This window comes from Eschrichtius robustus, chromosome 7, assembly GCF_028021215.1.
Source record: "Eschrichtius robustus isolate mEscRob2 chromosome 7, mEscRob2.pri, whole genome shotgun sequence".
Lineage (NCBI taxonomy): Eukaryota > Metazoa > Chordata > Mammalia > Artiodactyla > Eschrichtiidae > Eschrichtius > Eschrichtius robustus.
This window is the reverse complement of record NC_090830.1, coordinates 2,132,114-2,150,334: the sequence shown is the minus strand read 5'-3', so window position 1 is coordinate 2,150,334 and position 18,221 is coordinate 2,132,114. Positions and strand designations below refer to the sequence as shown.

At 34.0% G+C, this 18,221-nt stretch overlaps 1 protein-coding gene across 2 annotated transcripts in view; it reads left to right on the top strand.

Annotated features, from left to right (window-relative positions):
• Positions 1 to 18,221, top strand: part of CABCOCO1 (ciliary associated calcium binding coiled-coil 1) — a 125,583-nt gene that overhangs the window by 15,232 nt on the left and 92,130 nt on the right. For both annotated transcript variants that reach the window (XM_068547482.1, XM_068547481.1), the window contains exons 3-4: positions 1,336 to 1,505; positions 16,623 to 16,767. In XM_068547482.1, the coding sequence (XP_068403583.1) occupies positions 1,336 to 1,505; positions 16,623 to 16,767 (315 nt within the window). The remainder of the gene's footprint in view (positions 1 to 1,335; positions 1,506 to 16,622; positions 16,768 to 18,221) is intronic.

Sequence of the window (18,221 nt, the reverse complement as noted above, 5' to 3'; positions counted from 1 at the left end):
CCACAAACACACATATACACACACACACACACACACACAGACATTCCCTCAGAAATCACATATAGGCATCAAGGAAATACCAATTCCATTTCTACTAACAGGGAGATGCTGAAAGCACAGACCGCAAAATGTGAGGATGCCCACCAGAAACACTGTAGATCAAGCAGAAGTGCAGGGGAAATTACAAGGAGGATGTACATAGTGGAAGATCTGAGAATAAGCTTAAAAATATACTTATTCTCCCAGGTGAGGAGAAGACCCTGAAGTGCCATTTCAAGAACCCTTGTTTGCAATAGCAAGACCAGAATACACAGGCTTAGAGCAGATACTTTCCATGTTTACAAGAAATAGATTGTTTATGTGATAGTAAAGAGAACCTATTCTACTTTTTTCCTTTTTCCCACTAACTGAAAAAAGAATAAAAACTAGAATAATTGACATAAAATTATATCATATAGAAAACATCTTGTAATATGGCCAGGTTTGAGCATTAAGCAAGGAGGTTACATACAAAGACACTGCAAGAAAAAAATTGAAGAATAGAAAAAAGAAATGGCAGGCAAAGAAAATACACCAGAAGAATATGGCCATGAACAAACAAAAATGGTCAAATATTTACCATGAGTTAAGAACACTTACGAAGCAATCACAAGAGCATAAGACAGATACAAAAATTCAAGGTAGCGATAAGAAAAGGTGATGAAACATTTTTTAAAGAAGTAGAAAAGGAGAGATCTCGCAGAGGTGAAAGTTATAAGCAGCCCAAAGGAGAATTAACACTGCTGAAAACACAAGGGACATAGAAGACAGTAACAAGGAAAGCATATAAAATGAAAAGGAAATTGACTTAAAATTTTTTTGAAGTTCAAAGAGAAAATTACAGTTATAGAAAAAAATGAGTAAAACATACATAATTGGAATTATTTAAAAAAGAAAACAGAATGAATATTTAACAATCTAGTTCCAGAACATTGTCAGAAATAAAAGAAACTTGATTGTATACATGGAAAAAGACATTGAATTTGAGGGAAAAGGAAAACATGAAAAGTTACTATACTTCAAAGATGAAATGAAGAGGGGAGGAGAAAGAGATTTAGAAGAAGAAGTGGAGAAAGAAGACCAATAAGAGTTTGCATGCATGCTCGCTCTCTTGCTGTCTCTCTCTCTTTCTCTTTTGAACGCCATTTTTGACTTAGGCTTTTGATATAACCATGGATATTTTTAGATTATGAGCATTAGAGAATTTTCATTCAAGAAAAATACCTGTTTTCAAAACTTAGAAAAGGAACTGTTCATTGTTTAATCAATTTTAATATCTGGATTTTTCTGTTACAGGAAACTGGAAAAGCTTTTGAATTTCAGAAATCTTCAAACCTGTTTAAAGGAAGCCAGTCTACTAGATTATTATGTATCTGGATTTTTGTGGGCAAGAGGAATGGACTTTTCTATTATTCAATACTCAAAATTTATGACTTTACTGGATATGTTACTTCATAATCTTAGAAGTAAGTACATTATTTTTTCTTTTTTTAAGAAAAGAAAATTTAGTCCACTGTCTAAATTAATCTTCTTCTGTCTAAATTAATGTTCTTCAGCAAAAGTTCCTAATTTTATTGTTTTTTAGCAAAAATATAGTTCATATCTTCATTAAGTTGTAAAGCTTCAAATAATACTTAACAAGGCTAAAGTTCTCATAGTAATTAATTTGCCAGATATGTTACTTTCATTTTGAAATCTTATTAGTGCCATCCATCCCCAAAATGTCAAGTAGCTCAGATTTATCTAGATATTTTTTCATTTTTTGAGGTGTTTTCATCTCATCTTACCTGTAATTATTATTGGGATATCTCAGGATTACTGTTAAGAGGAGGTTCTTTGGTCAATATCAAAACCCCATGAAATAGACATTATTCACATACACTTATATTTTGTGACTTTTTTTCTTACATAAAATTGAAATGAGTTACTACAGGAAATTTGGAAATTCTTCCTTGGAGCAATTTTAAATGTGATGACTTTTGTTTGAGAATAAACAGAATTGCTACTTTGAAGGAGGAAAAGAAAGAAATCTATCGTTTATTTATTGCCAAGTCTGTGCTAGGCAATATGTTTGGTTCTAATCTTTAACATACATTATGGAATGCAGAGCAACTCCTGCAGGGGAGGTATCGTAATCACTATTTCAGAGTTGAGCAAGCAGTCCAGAGAACAAAGTTGCATAGCTGGGAAGTGGAAGAACTAGAACTTCAATCTTAGAGTATATAATCAAAAGACCTTGAGCACAATAAACGTAAAGGTGTTTCTGACTCAGTTGAAAGACATGCTTGTGTCTATGGGAGACATCTTCCTTCCTTCTTCCCTCCCTCCCTCCTTCCCTCCCTTCCTCCCTCCCTCCCTCCCTCCCTTCCTTCCTTCCTTCCTTCCTTCCTTCCTTCCTTTCTTCCTTCCTCCTTCCTTCCTTTTTGTCTCTTCTTTTCTTTTTGGTTGTTTGCTTGTTTTTAGTTTCTTTTTTTTAAATTTGGGCAGATAGAAGACCTTGTCACCCCTAAAGAATTGTCACCATCATCCTAGTAAAATTTATGAATGGCTTTTGGTCATAAAAAGCTTATTCTGTTCTATGTATCAATTTCTAACTATACAGATGCAGGGGAAATATTAAGTGAGTTAGCAGAATTAGTAGAGAAGCCACTTCTGCCCTACGTGTTCTTCCTGCTCCTCATCACCCTTAACAAGGGAAGAACTGGTAGTTCTTGTATGTGAGGAGAAGAAATCATTATTTTCCTTCTCTACAAATAGGAGAATTTCATCTTTACTTTTACTTAGGTATGGGTGCCATGTTAAACATAAATAACTGTACCAATAGAAGAAAAAAATAATTGGTAATGAAAAAAATTATGTATGATATTAACTGACTGATCTCAAATTATCCTGCACATAAGCACATAGTATAAAACTAACACAAAAACTGAAGTCTCAGGTAGTTAGTCCTGAGACTAGTATTACAATTAAAAATACGTATTTTATTAAGAGACCTGATAAATAATATAACATTGTTTCAGTTTCAGTTGTTGAACTACAACCTTCCAAAAAAGAATTCTTAGTAAATCATCAAAAAGACAGACTTTGGCTGTTTTTTTCCTCATGACACAAATATTTGTAGAATCTTTGAGTACTACATGTCTCGAAACATATTCTTTCAACACTGTTGCCAAAATTACTGGGCAAAGAACAATGTCAATATCAACCTGCATGGAAAATAATAATATTATTATTGCCAACAATAAGATGAAATAGATATGGAGATTATATGGCAAAGACTTCAAAATAGCTATTATAAAAGAACTTAAATGAAAAGTTGTGCACATTGTTGAAACAAATGTTAAAATATAAAGAATCATGAAAGAAATGGAAGGTATAAAGAAGAAACAGATTAAAGTTTTAGAACCAAATTATACAGTGACCAAAATTAAAATCTCACTGGATGGAATCAATAGCAGAATGGAGAAATCAGTGAACTTGAAGATAGAGCAATAGAAATTATCCAATCTGCACAATACAGAGAAAAAAAGACTGGCAAGCAAATGAACAAAACCTCAGGGACCTGTGGGACAATGGAAGTTCTAATATACATATCATCAGAGTCCCAAAAGGAGAAAGACTACAGTGCTAAACAAACATTTGAAGAAGCAATGGATGAAAACTTCCCAAATTTAGCAAAAGACATAAGCCTATAAATTCAAGATGCTGACTAGGCCACAAACAGGGTAAACCAAAAGAAAAACAACATTAACTAACTGGATCTAATTGACATTCAGAGAACAGTACACCCCAAAACAACAGAATAGTCATTCTTTTCAAGTGTGTATGGAACATTCACCAAGGTAGACTGTATCCTGGGTCATAAAACAACCTTAAATTTAAAGTAATTGACTTAACTTCACTCTGTATGACAGTCCCTAGGTACATCCACGTCTCTACAAATGACCCAATTTCATTCCTTTTTATGGCTGAGTAATATTCCATTGTATATATGTTCCACATCTTCTTTATCCATTCATCCGATAAGGGACACTTAGGTTGCTTCCGTGTCCTGGCTATTGTAAATAGAGCTGCAGTGAACATTTTGGTACATGACTCTTTTTGAACTATGGTTTTCTCAGGGTATATGCCCAGTAGAGGGATTGCTGGGTCGTATGGTAGTTCTGTTTTTAGTTTTTTAAGGAACCTCCATACTGTTCTCCATAGTGGCTGTATCAGTTTACCTTCCCACCAACAGTGCAAGAGGGTTCCCTTTTCTCCACATCCTCTCCAGCATTTATTGTTTGTAGATTTTTTGATGATGGCCATTCTGACCAGTGTGACATGGTATCTCATTGTAGTTTTGATTTGCATTTCTCTACTGATTAGTGATGTTGAGCATCCTTTCATGTGTTTGTTGGCAATCTGTATATCTTCTTTGGAGAAATGTCTATTTAGGTCTTCTGCCCATTTTTGGATTGGGTTGTTTGGTTTTTTGATACTGAGCTGCATGAGCTGCTTGTAAATCTTGGAGATTAATCCTTTGTCAGTTGCTTCATTTGCAAATATTTTCTCCCATTCTGAAGGTTGTCTTTTCGTCTTGTTTATGGTTTCCTTTGCTGTGCAAAAGCTTTGAAGTTTCATTAGGTCCCATTTGTTTATTTTTGTTTTTATTTCCATTTCTCTAGGAGGTGGGTCAAAAAGGATCTTGCTGTGATTTATGTCATAGAGTGTTCTGCCTATGTTTTCCTCTAAGAGTTTGATAGTGTCTGGCCTTACATTTAGGTCTTTAATCCATTTTGAGTTTATTTTTGTGTATGGTGTTAGGGAGTGTTCTAATTTCATTCTTTTACATGTAACTGTCCAGTTTTCCCAGCACCACTTATTGAAGAGGCTGTCTTTTTTCCATTGTATATTCTTGCCTCCTTTATCAAAGATAAGGTGACTGTATGTGCATGGGTTTATCTCTGGGCTTTCTATCCTGTTTCATTGATCTCTATTTCTGTTTTTGTGCCAGTACCATACTGTCTTGATTACTGTAGCTTTGTAGTGTAGTCTGAAGTCAGGGATCCTGATTCCTCCAGCTCCATTTTTCTTTCTCAAGATTGCTTTGGCTATTTGGGGTCTTTTGTGTTTCCATACAAATTGTGAAATTTTTTGTTCTAGTTCTGTGAAAAAATGCCAGTGGTAGTTTGATAGGGATTGCATTGAATCTGTAGATTGCTTTGGGTAGTAGAGTCATTTTCACAATGTTGATTCTTCCAATCCAAGAACATGGTATATCTCTCCATCTATTTGTATCATCTTTAATTTCTTTCATCAGTGTCTTATAATTTTCTGCATACAGTCTTTTGTCTCCTTAGGTAGGAGTGAAGTAAGTCAGAAAGAGAAAAACAAATACCGTATGCTAACACACATATATATGGAATCTTATAAAAATAAAAATGGTCATGAAGAACCTAGGGGCAAGAAGGGAATAAAGACACAGACCTACTAGAGAATGGACTTGAGGATATGGGGAGAGGGAAGGGTAAGCTGGGACAAAGTGAGAGAGTGGCATGGACATATATACACTACCAAATGTAAAATAGGTAGCTAGTGGGAAGCAGCCGCATAGCACAGGGAGATCAGCTCAGTGCTTTGTAACCACCTAGAGGGGTGGGATAGGGAGGGTGGGAGGGAGGGAGATGCAAGAGGAAAGAGATATGGGGACATAAGTATATGTATAACTGATTCACTTTGTTATAAAGCAGAAACTAACACACCATTGTAAAGCAATTATACTCCAATAAAGATGTTTAAAAATAAATAAATAAATAAAGTAATTGAAATTATACAAATATGTTTTCTGACCATAATGGAATTAAACAAGAAATTAATAATAGAAATATGTCAGGAAAATCTCTGAACACTTGGATATTAAACAGCACAGTTCTTAACAGTCCGTGAGTCAAAGAGAAAGTCTCAACAGATATTAGAAAAGATTTTTAAGTAAATGGTAATAAAACATGAAAATTTGTGTGATACAGTTGAGCTGATGATAAGAGGGAAGTTTCTATCAGTAAATGCTTATATTAGAAGAGAATACAGTCTAAAATGAATAAGCTTAAACTTTAGGAAGCCAGAAAAAAAGAGCATGGATCAAGCAGAAAGAAAGAAATAAACAGAAATCAATGAAATTGAAAATGGAAAACCAATGGAGAAAAATCAATGAAACAAAAATCAGGATCTTTGAAAAGGTCAATAAAATTGAGAAACATGAAGCAAAACTAAGAAAAAAGATAGAAGGCACAGGTTATCATTATCAGATATAAAAAAGGGGTATCACTAAAGATCCTGCAGACATTAACAGAATATTAAGAGAATGCTAATTATATACATACATTAGAAAACAAAAAGGAACTGACCAATTCTCAAAAACCACAAACTAACAAAACTCACCCAAGATGAAATAGACAACCTGATATTGCCATAATGATTTAAGAAATTGAGTTTGTTGCTAAAAACTTCTGGAAAAACTTCTTCAGTCCGAGATGTTTTCACTGGAAAATTCTATTAAACATTTAATGAAGAAACACCACCAATTATACATAACCTCTTCGAGAAACAGTGGAGGAAAGAACTCTTCCTAACTCATTTTATGGGGCTAAAATTATCTTCATACCAAAAGGTGACAAAGAGAAAGAGAGAAGAAGGAGAGGTGAGGGGAGAAGGAGAAGAAAAAGTAGAGGAAAGGTGGGGGAGTAGGGATAGGAGAAGGAGAAGAAATTACAGAGCAATATCCCTAATGAACATAAAAAACATTCCCAACAAAATGTCATCAAAATGAATCAGCCAATTTATAAAAAGAATAATACGCATGACCAGTTGGGCTTTATCCCAGAAATTCAGTGCTGGTTCAGTATTGAAAATCTGATCAATGTAAATAGTTGAAAGAAGAAAAAACAAATGATCATGTAAATACATGCAGAGAAAGCATTTGACTAAATACAACATCCATTCATTATGTTTTTAAAGTCAGAAAATTAAGAAAAGAAGTGATATTGGTCAACCTCATAAAAGACATCTACAAAAAAGCCACCATCATACTTAGTGGTAGAAAGACCAGATTCTTTCCCTATAAGATCAGGGTCAAGGTAAGAATGTCTTCTCTCACCACTCCTATTCAACATAAGAATAGGAGTCTTAGCAATAAGTGCAATATGGTGAGAAAAAGAAAGAAAACACATGCAGATTGGAAAGGAAGGAATCAAGCAGTCCCTGTTCTTAGATGAAATGATGCTCTATATACAAAATTACACAGAATCAAAACAATTCCTAGAACTAATGAGTTTAGTAAGGTTGCAGGAATAAGGTCAAAACACAGAAGTCAGTTGTATGTCAGTACGCTAGCAATGTACATTGGTTACCAAAATTTTAACAGATAATATCATTTACAATAACTCAAAAAATAATAGAAGTACTTAAGTATAAATCTAACAAAATGTACACAACTATATGCTAAAATGATGATAAAAGAAGTAAAACCTAAACAAATGAAAAAACATACTGTGTCCTTGGATTAGAAGTCTCCACATGGTAAAGATGTCTTCTAAATTGATCTGTAGATTTAATGCAGTATCAATCCAAATCCCAGCAGGATTTTTTCTAGACATACTCATTGATTTTTTTAAATTTATATGGAAAGGCTAAGGACCTAAAACAGCTAAAATTTTTTTGAAAAATAAGAGTAAAGCTGCATCCGTCTTACCACTCAATTTAAGAATTACTATAAAGTTACAGTAATGAAGTCAGTGTGGAATTAGTGAAGAGATGAACACATAAATTGATGGAACAGAAGACAGAATTCAGAAATAGACTCACACAAAAATGGTCATCTGATTTTTTTAATATAAATATGCAAAAGCAATTCAGTGGAACCAGGTAGCCTTTTCAATAAATGTTGTTGGACAACAACTGCTCATCTATTTTGAAAAAAATACACTTCAACCTGAACTTTTCACTTGACACAATTAAATCTAAATGGTTCAGATATAAATTTAAAATGTAAAACTATAAATCTTTTAGAAGAAAACATAGGAGAAAATCTTCATGACCTTGGGTTATCAAGAAGTTGTTAGACGTGAACCCCAAAACATGACCCATAAAAAAAATTGGATTTCATCAAATTTTAAAACTTTTGTTTTATGAACGTCATTGTTAAAAGAATGAAAAGACAAACTACAGACAGGGGAAAATATATCTGCAAATCACATATCTGAAAAAGGACTTGTAATATATAAAGAACTCTCAAAACTCAACACTAAGAAAACAAACAGCCCTATTAAAAATGGGCAAAACCATGAAAACGCATAACTTATGTTTAACCATCAGACAAACCCAAACTGAGGAACATTGTACAAAATATTTGACCAGTCCTTTTCAAACTGATAAGGTTATCAAAAACAAGAAAAGTCAGAGAAACTATCAATCTAGGGGGACCTCAGGAGACATGACTACCAAGTGTGATGTGGTATCCTGGATGTGATCCTGGAACAGAAAAAGGACATTAAGTAAAAATTAAGGAAATCTAATAAAATATGGGCTTTAGTTAATTGTAATGTATAAAATTGGTTTATTAGTAGTAAATAAAGGTACCATGACAATGTTAGATGTTAAAAATAAGAGAAACTGTGTGGAGTATGCAGGAATTCTCAATACTATTTCTGTAATTTTTCTATAAATATAAATCTTTTCCAAAATAAAGTTTATCTTATTTTAAAAATGGGCAAAGAATTTGAACAAACCCTTCACCAAAGAAGATATAAGGATAGCAAATAAACTCCTGAAAAGTTGTTCAACATCATTTGTCATTAGGGAAGTATAAAATAAAACCACTATGACTAATATGTATAAAATAGATAACTAATAAGAACTTGCTGTATAAAAAATAAATAAATAAAATAAAGATGTTCAAAGAAAAGAAAAACACCACTATGAAACCACTGCACAACTATTAGAATGGCTAAACTAAAAAATACTGACAATACCAAATGCTGACAAAGATACAGAGCACCTAGAACTCTTATGCTTTGCTTGTGGAAATGCAAAATGGCACAGCCACTCTGGACAGTAGTTGGCAGCATCTTATAAAATTATATCCCATCCATCCCACTCCTAGGCATTACTCTAAAGAAAGAAAAACATATGTTCACCCAAAAACCTGTGCACGAATGTTGTCTAGCAGCTCTATTCATAAGTGCTCAAAACTGAAAACAAATCTGAATGTCTGTCAATAGATGAACAGGTAAACAAACTATGGTACATCCATACAATGGAACACTACTCAGCAATAAAAGTGATTGAACCATGATACGACAATTTGGATGCATCTCAGTAGCATCATACTGAGTTGAAGTCAGTCTCAAAAGATTGTATACTGTATCATAACATTGCTGGGAAATTCTCAACAAGACACAACTATAGCAGTGCAGAACAAATCAGTGTTTGCCAGAGGCTGGGGTGAGGAGAGGACATAAAAGGATAGCATGAGGGAGTTTTTTGAGGTGATGTAACTTGTTCTGTATCACAATTGTAGTGGTGGTTACATGATCTTTACAAGTGTGTAAGTTCATAGAACTGTACACCAAAATGAAAAGTCAATTTCACTGTATAATTTTTAATAATATTTATGTATAAAAACAAAGATAAAAGATTTAGTGAAAGAAAATATATACGCTCTAACAAGAAATAGAAACTATGCAGAATAAACTTTAAAAAAAGTAATGCACAAGCCCTATATGAAGAAAACTTCAAAGAATTTTAAAATCACAAAGGAAGTTTTTAACATTTGGAAAAAACAATGTTCTTTGAAAGACCTAATGTCATAAAAATGCTAAATCTCACCAAGTTAATTTATAATATTAATAAGCCAATAAAAATGCCAACAGTTTTTTGTTAATGTTTTTGCCTAGGGGTGGGTTACTAGGCAAGGTGATTCTAACAAAAAAATGTGGAAAATAAAAAAATAGAAATAGCCAGAAAAACTGTCTTTTAAAAGTGTAACAAGCTTTAGCGTATCTTAGTAGTAGTAGTACTAGTAGTAGTGTTATAAAATCTCAAGTATTTGAACACAGTGGTGAATCACTAAATAGACCAAAGGAACACAACAGAAACTTAAGCAGTTGACCCAATCACTAGAATTCAGTATTTGGTAAAATGGCATTTCAAATCTGCGGTGAAAAGATAATTATTCAATAAATAATACTGGGACGACTGGGTATCCATCAAGAAAAAGATAAAATGAAATTGGATTCAAACATGTCTTTGTTTATAAACCAGAATACATCCAAATGGATCAAACTCTTAAATGTAAAATAAGTGGAGCCATAAAAATGTCAGAGAAAGACATGGGTTAATTTATTTATAGCCTTGGATGGGGAAGACCTTTATAATTATGCTTCAAAATTCTGAAGCCGTAAAGACAAAGATAGTTAAATTTGATATATGAAAGCCAGAAGTCTGCAATGAAAAAATACCAGAATCAAAATAAAATAAGAATTAGAAACTGGGAAAAACATTGCATCTCTGACATCAACAAACAATTAGGTTCTGTAATATAAAAAGAGCATGCAGAAGCAAGAAGAAAAAGACCAATAGTGCAATAGAAGAGTATGCCAAGGATACAACTAAAGAAATACAAATGATTCTTAAACAAATGAAAAGTTCAGCCTTAAAGATAATAAGAAAAATGTTAATTAAAACTACACAGAAATGTCATTTGTCATATATCAAATTGACAAAACTGTAAAATTTTGGTAGCATTCTCAGCTGTTAAAGCTGTAAGAAAACAAGTATTCTCTATTTGTCTAATGGAAGTAAAAACCCCCTTGTGGAATGTAGGTTAGCAGCTGTCTATCACATTTACAAATGTATTGTCTCTTTGACAAATGTATTGTCTCTTCCTAGCAATCCAACTTTTGGGAATTTATCCTACATATCCACTGGCACACGTGTAACCTGACATGTATGTAAAGCCATTAGTTGCAGTAATGTTTGAAAAAGCAAAAGATTAGACACATCAACTGAAAACATCAGTGTGAATTCTTGTTTAACTTAATAGATATACAGATGAATAGTTGTATAGTTAAGTGTAAACACATATATACACATACTTCTTAGCTCTGTTCACAAAGAGGGCCAAAAAGCAGTGACATCCAGTGGCAGTGAGCATACCACCCAGGACCCAGTTCTTGGATTATAATTTCATTCTCCAAGAAAAGGAACCAGGACTCCTTAGAAAAATGGCTGATTATAGACCTAGAGCAGGGAACATAAAAGGTGAGCCTGGGGGTATCTTGTAGTGGCCAAAAGAAAGTGCCAAAAAAACAGAATGATGGGGGTATGTCAAAGAAATAGAGAAGCCAACTGAAAAAGCTCCCAGTGCCCAAAGTTAGAACAATTTGAACGAAATAACATAGTATTGAATTATAATCCAAAGTATAAAATTAACATCCATGAATCCATACTGATGGAAATTAATGATTGAATAAGTAATTAACTGGGGTAAAATAGACAAATCTCCCATGTAAAATTCCCAATAATTTATGTAGATACTTCACCCTCAACAAGTTAACACCATTCCCCACCCCTTTAAGTGAGGGCTGCAAACCTCCTTCCAAAGAGGTCAGTATGGAAAGAGGGAAAAATAGTAACTTTATAGTAGAGAAGCCTGACAGATACAACCTCAGCCAGGTGACTAAGGCTAACACCACTAGTGATGAGCCAGGTTAAATAGCAGTACCCTAGATATAATGTGATGAGAATGGCACTGTAGTCTTCCTCTCCAAAACCTTTAACCCCTGTCTAATTATGACAGAAGTATCAGATAAACCCAAATTTAAGGACATACTACAAAATATCTGACCAGTACTTCTCAAAACTGTCAAAGCCTTTAAAAACAAGGAAAATCTGAGAAACTGTGCTGTCTAAGGAGATTTGACAACTAAATGTAATGTGTCCTGGAGGGGATCCTGGGACAGAAAAAAGGCTTTAATAAAAACTAAAGAAATCCAAAGGGTGAACTTAAATAATAATCATATATCAGTATTTGCTCATTAGTTGTGTCAAATGTACCATAGCTATATTAACAATGGGGGAAACTGTGTATGAGGTATATGGGGACTCTCTGTGATATTCTTGCAACTTTTCTGTAAATCTAAAACTACTCCAAAATTAAAAATTTACCTGTAGGGATTAGCCTATCCCTAAATTGGAATACTGTGCAGCGGTAAAAAAGGAAAGAATGAGGAAGGTTTTCTAGGTATCATATGTTGTTACTGAGTAGAGTGAGGTGCAGAATTGTATTCTTTTGTTTATAAAACAGACAGAATTAGTATTTATCTATGTCTTTATTTGTGATATATACAAAGAAATGCTGGAAGAATACAGAAAAAACTAATAAAATTTTCTGTGTGAAGGGTGTAGGAACTGGGCACATGGACAACAGGATTGGAGGAAGTCTTCTCACAATACACCTTCACATATATTTTTTGAACCATGTGAATATGTCACCTATGAATTAAATTGTAAAAAGAAATACATGACATGAACAGTCTTAAGCTTTGCAACCTCTGAGCTGAGAATTCACAAACTAGAAACAGAATAAAGGAAAGTAGAAAAATTTCATGGATCTCACATTCCAAATTTGACAAGAGATTTCCATTTTAAACGTTTTCCATAACATAACTTATGAATATTTCTTTTATGTGAAACTTTATATTGTTGATATCAGTTCAAAAATGAATTTTTAAAACTTGAGCAGGATCCATCCAAGTACTCATAAACTATGAGAGAGTGAAAGTACGTATGTAAAACCTAACCGGGAAAAAGCAAGGGATCTAGTTTTCCTTCTGGCAGAAAAAAAAAAATCCTCTCAAATCTTTTGACCTAACAAGGTTATAGTTACCATCAGGAAAGAATGTAATCTTAGCCAAGTGTGCCAGGGAAGGAGGGTAAAGTATGTTTATACTTAAACTAAGAGGTGGTGGAGTCCTGAGCACATAATGAGCGCTCCCATCCTATCGGCAACATCTTCATAGAAAAAGCACCAAAGAGCACAGTTTGTGCTGTGAGCTGTGGTGTGGCCGACGGTTATTAATAGAATTCTAGTGTGGGGACTGTCACTTTATACTGATTCGTTTTCCAATCTATCCCTTGTCTCAGATTGTGCTACATTATCCACAAGATATTCTACAGACAACCCACCTGGAATCAAAGTAGATCAAACTAAAAGATTATGGAAAGTAGAATTTGTACAGTTATCTTAACAGTATATATATATATATTTTTTAAAGATTTTTTGTTTTGGATGTGGACCATTTTTAAAGTCTTTATTGAGTTTGTTACAATATTGCTTTCTGTTTTATGTTTTGATTTTTTGGCCTCTAAGCGTGTGGGATCTTAGCTCCCTGATCAGGGATCGAACCTGCACCCCCTGCATTGGAAGGCGAAGTCTTAACCACTGGACCGCCAGAGAAGTCCCTTAACAGTATACATTTTGAGTTTTAGTTTTTCCAGGGCCTGACCAAGGACAGGATGTAGAGTATTAGACTGGGTATTTGGCGTCTATCTAGGCCGATGGGCCAAGATTGATTCTCCTCTATATAACATGACTTTGGTAAATAACCATAGAATGCTTTTTAGTTCTATGAAGTTGAATTGTTTTTCCTCCAAACAGTAATGATGATGATGATAATGATAATAATAATAATTAACATTTATATAGAATTAACTTGTGTCACTCACAGTGCCATTTGCTTTCCAAATACTTTTGCACTTAATTCATGCACAGTCTTATGAGATAGTTCCATTATTCTCCTCATTTTAAAAATGAGAAGAATATATGAGATTCAGAGAGGTTAAATCTGAACCCCAGAGAGCGAGAGCCCATCCTCCTGACTACGTGAGATGTGCCTGGCTTTGGGCTGAGTTCTAGAAAGCACTATATACATGTAATGTATATGTATCTTTTCAGTTTACCAAGAGTTTCCCATGCATTCCTTATTTGATCTTCACAACAGCACTATTATTTTGAGAACTGGTATTATTCTCATTCACAGATAAGGAAAATGAAACTCAGATCACCTAGCTAGTAAATGGCAGTTATGAGGTACCAATCTAAATCTTCCAGCTAATTATAAGTATAATATGTTCTTTCATTACCCTAAATTTTCAAGGATAAATTTTATTTCTAACAGCCCTTAGTATTTAATTGGTTTAGTCTTTCATATTTTAATCACATCACTAAATGTGATTTTTAAAAGAGCAAACATTTCAGTTAGATAAGTGAAATGATAACTTTCCTAATTTTTAAAGCCATTATCTGTAGAAAGACATTAGACATAGAAAAACAGTTTTAAAGAGTCAGTTATATTTTAACATAAGGAGATAGTAATATAAATTAATTTTTGTGCTTCATAAGTATAATCACATCTAGAATTAGAATCATCTAAATTTTTTCTCTGCATTTCTAATTAATACCATTTTATTAATAAAATGATTCAGATTTTAATCCATTCATTTCTTAATTGCTTTTATCCAACAGATTTTTCATTTCTGAAATTAATCTTACTATTTTCAAAAGAAGTTTATCATAGAAAAAGAAATAGGGACTTCCCTGGTGGCGCAGTGGTTAAGAATCCGCCTGGCAATTCAGGGGACACAGGTTCAGTCCCTGGTCTGGGAAGATCCCACATGCCACAGAGCAACTAAGTCCGTGCACCACAACTACTGAGCCTGAGCTCTAGAGCCTGAGAGCCACAACTGCTGAAGCCCATGCGCCTATAGCCCGTGCTCTGCAACAAGAGAAGCCACCACAATGAGAAGCCCGTGCACCGCAACCAAGAGTAGCCCCCGCTCACCACAACTAGAGAAAGCCTGCGCGCAGCAACGAAGACCCCAATGCAGCCAAAAATTAATTAATTAATTAATTAATTTTTTTTAAAAAAGAAAAAATGTTCAGTAATAATTGAACTCCACTTAGAATGATACAGGAAAGCCTAGTTATCCAGTAATAATTCTATGTATCTGACAGACATAAAACAGGATCTGGAAGGAGGCCGTGAGAATTGGACTAATTGTCATTCATTAAACCAGATTTTAATTGTTATATAGTTTTATGCTTCTTTTCTAATTCCTACACATAGAAAAGAATCTAGACTAAACAAATTACAAGTTGGTGTTTATAGTGTCTTCCAAAATTTTAAATTACTTCATTGTCATTTTATTAGTAATTTGGGGACCTAGCACTTATATCCCAGAAAGAGAAGCTATGTAACCCAGAAATAATTGGATCTAACAATCAGCCTGTGTTCTCATAACTCCTCTGCACTCTCCCCTTCTACCTCCCTGAAAAAGCCACCCCATTAACAAGACGTGGAAAGTTTACTAATGGTCTCCTAAGAGAGACAGAAGTTTGGTTGGGATTGGGAAGGTGGGATTCACATTGTTCAGCACAGTTCTCCCCCAGGCCCTCATCCTGGCCACCAGCTGACAATCACCTCCTCCAAGCAACCAATCCAGCCTTGTTTTTCCTAGAGCCTTTCAACTCTCCACCTCCATGCTGTTCGGTCTCGTGTCCCGACACCCCTCACTTGTCAGCAAAGGACAATTTGGACACTCCAGTTACCTGGATTCTCCTCAGGATGCAGGGAGCTGTGTGTGTGTGTTGTAAATAATATTTGTCTGCCACAAGTGAAAATATGAAAAGAAGATGGAGGTTAATATTTGTATTATACACGTTATAAAATTTAAGTCCAAGGCTTTTGACACTTATCTACTTCTTTTTCAACTAGACAGATGCCTTAGAAGATAGTTTTGCTTTGTTGTTTGTTTGCTTTTAATTGCGAGAGAATAGACCACAATCATTCACTTGTTTATTTTTGGTAATGGTGGCAAAGTGGTGTCAGTGTCACTCTTTTTGCACTGTCATCTGGCTCTCACCACCACCATCAGGCATACATTTGAGAAACAGCTTACATAAGTTATGTCTGTAGCTTGGAAAAGAAAAAAAAAATCTTGATTTTTACATAAAAATCCATATTTCTGGCATCCACTGAAAATCTTCAGACCCAAATTCCCACATGGTAACAATCAACTAAGGCCGAGTGTTAGTTGACTCTGTTCATTTACATTTTCGGCTCTGGGTTTGGTTCTGCTGTCTACAGTGGCTGAGTCTACCTTGTGGGCCTTCCTTACCAGCTAATCCAACCAACCTTGTGTCGTTTCTATCTATTAATCTAAGATCATAAAAAAATTTTTCATTTCCATTCTAAAGTAATCTTTAGATAGATTGAGGGTTCTTTTTTTTTTTGCATCTTAAAATGGAAACAAACTCTTTAGACAATTGTATAGCATTAAGGTAATTTACAATTGTTGGGTGTGTAAGCTCCTGTTCTTTTACATAAAATGTAATTATTAGCATAAACAAACAACAATAGTTTTACCATTTGTCCTCACAAATACTGAAAAAATGGAATTGTTACACATTAAGGACATCTTGGGTTATTTTGTTGCCAAAACATCTATAAAAATAATGCTTTAGACTTCTTTGGATTTTATTTCAGCACTGCATATGTCCTTAGAAGACAGCATAAAATGGCTCAGAGAAGTTATGGCTGAAATAGGACCATCCCATTCACAAAAAAATGAGGAATGGAATATCTTTGATGTAAAACAAGCCAATGCTGTTGTTGATTACTTGAAAATCAGGTATGGACTTTTTTCAGTAGCATTTAGTTTTCACTTTATATTTTCTAGAAAATGTCTATTAAATAGAAGCTAATCCAATTTTTAATGAAGTTAGACATTTACAAAATTTTTGCAGTAATTAACCAACCAATAATTAGATAATATTCAAATCATCCATCCAATAAATAAAAACCAGGACATTGAACATTTTGGCTTTCATTGCATTCTTAAAAAAAAGTTTGTGTTTGATAAGCATAATTTCATTTAGATCTATAATTCTTGTCTAAGAATTTTTTTCTCTGTATCTCTAAATAATACTGTTCTTATTAATCAAATGATTCTTTCAGATTATTCAGATTTGATTACAATAGACTATACTATAGGTAGTTGACCTTGACCTTAAAATTTTACATTTTAAAGAGTAACATTTATTTCCATTTAAACGTTTATTTTAAATGCTTTGTATTAGAAATTGAAGAGATTTATGTACATACTTCCTCAAATTTATTATATACCCTGAAATATTTGTAGTATTGACCAATTAAACTCATTAAGTCTTTGTGCTTCGAAAATGATGGTGGATGGAGGGAAAGTATTTTTCTTACAATGATTCTTCATTGTTGAACTAAGAAATCTCTCTTTTTATATGATCTGTCACAAGGTCTGCATTAGAGTTTTGCATCTCTCCCAAGGGACATTTTTAAAGTTAGCAAATATTTAAACAAGAGTTGGTAAAAATCTTTCTTTTGCCTAACTAAAAGTTTCTGCAGAATTTCTTTGTTCCTCTATTACTATATACTGCAGTACTCTCCAACTTTAAGTTTTACAATTCTAAAATAAATGGTGCTGTATGATGGTCTAGACATGCTCATGATTTGCTTGGCAAGGATCCTGGTTGTAGCCTGGAAGTTTTTAAAAAACTAATGTGTTTAATATGATAAGGTTTATATACTGGTTTCTGGCATGAATTAATAATGGTGTATGATATATTTTTATGTAATAGTATTTGATATAATATGACTTAATGGTACAGTATACCTCCTAATGTGTGTCTCTCACTAAAAGCCACAGTAGTCTTCATATCAATTAAAGGGAGATCCTTATTTGGGGGGGGAGGGAAGGGAGAGGAAATCCAGAGCTGGAGGAGAACTTGTTCCCCAGGGTATTTCTTCTGCCCATCAGAGTTTGGAAATCACTGGGCAGGGGGAATTCTCTGCACATTTGTAGAGCATCCTTCTTTCCCTTCTCTCTGCATTTGAGCCTTCCAGGTCTCTCCTGCAGAATACATTTTTCAGCTGAGCTCTCAGCCCAAGAGTTTTATAATGGGCACCAGGACTGATAGTTAACCACAGCAGCAAAACCCATGCACCTTCTAGATGGTGAAAGATGGCGGCTCTTTTCTCTTTCATACCATCTTTCTGGACAAATGTTCATCAGCGTATTTCTTGACATTTTATTGACATTCAGAAAACGGT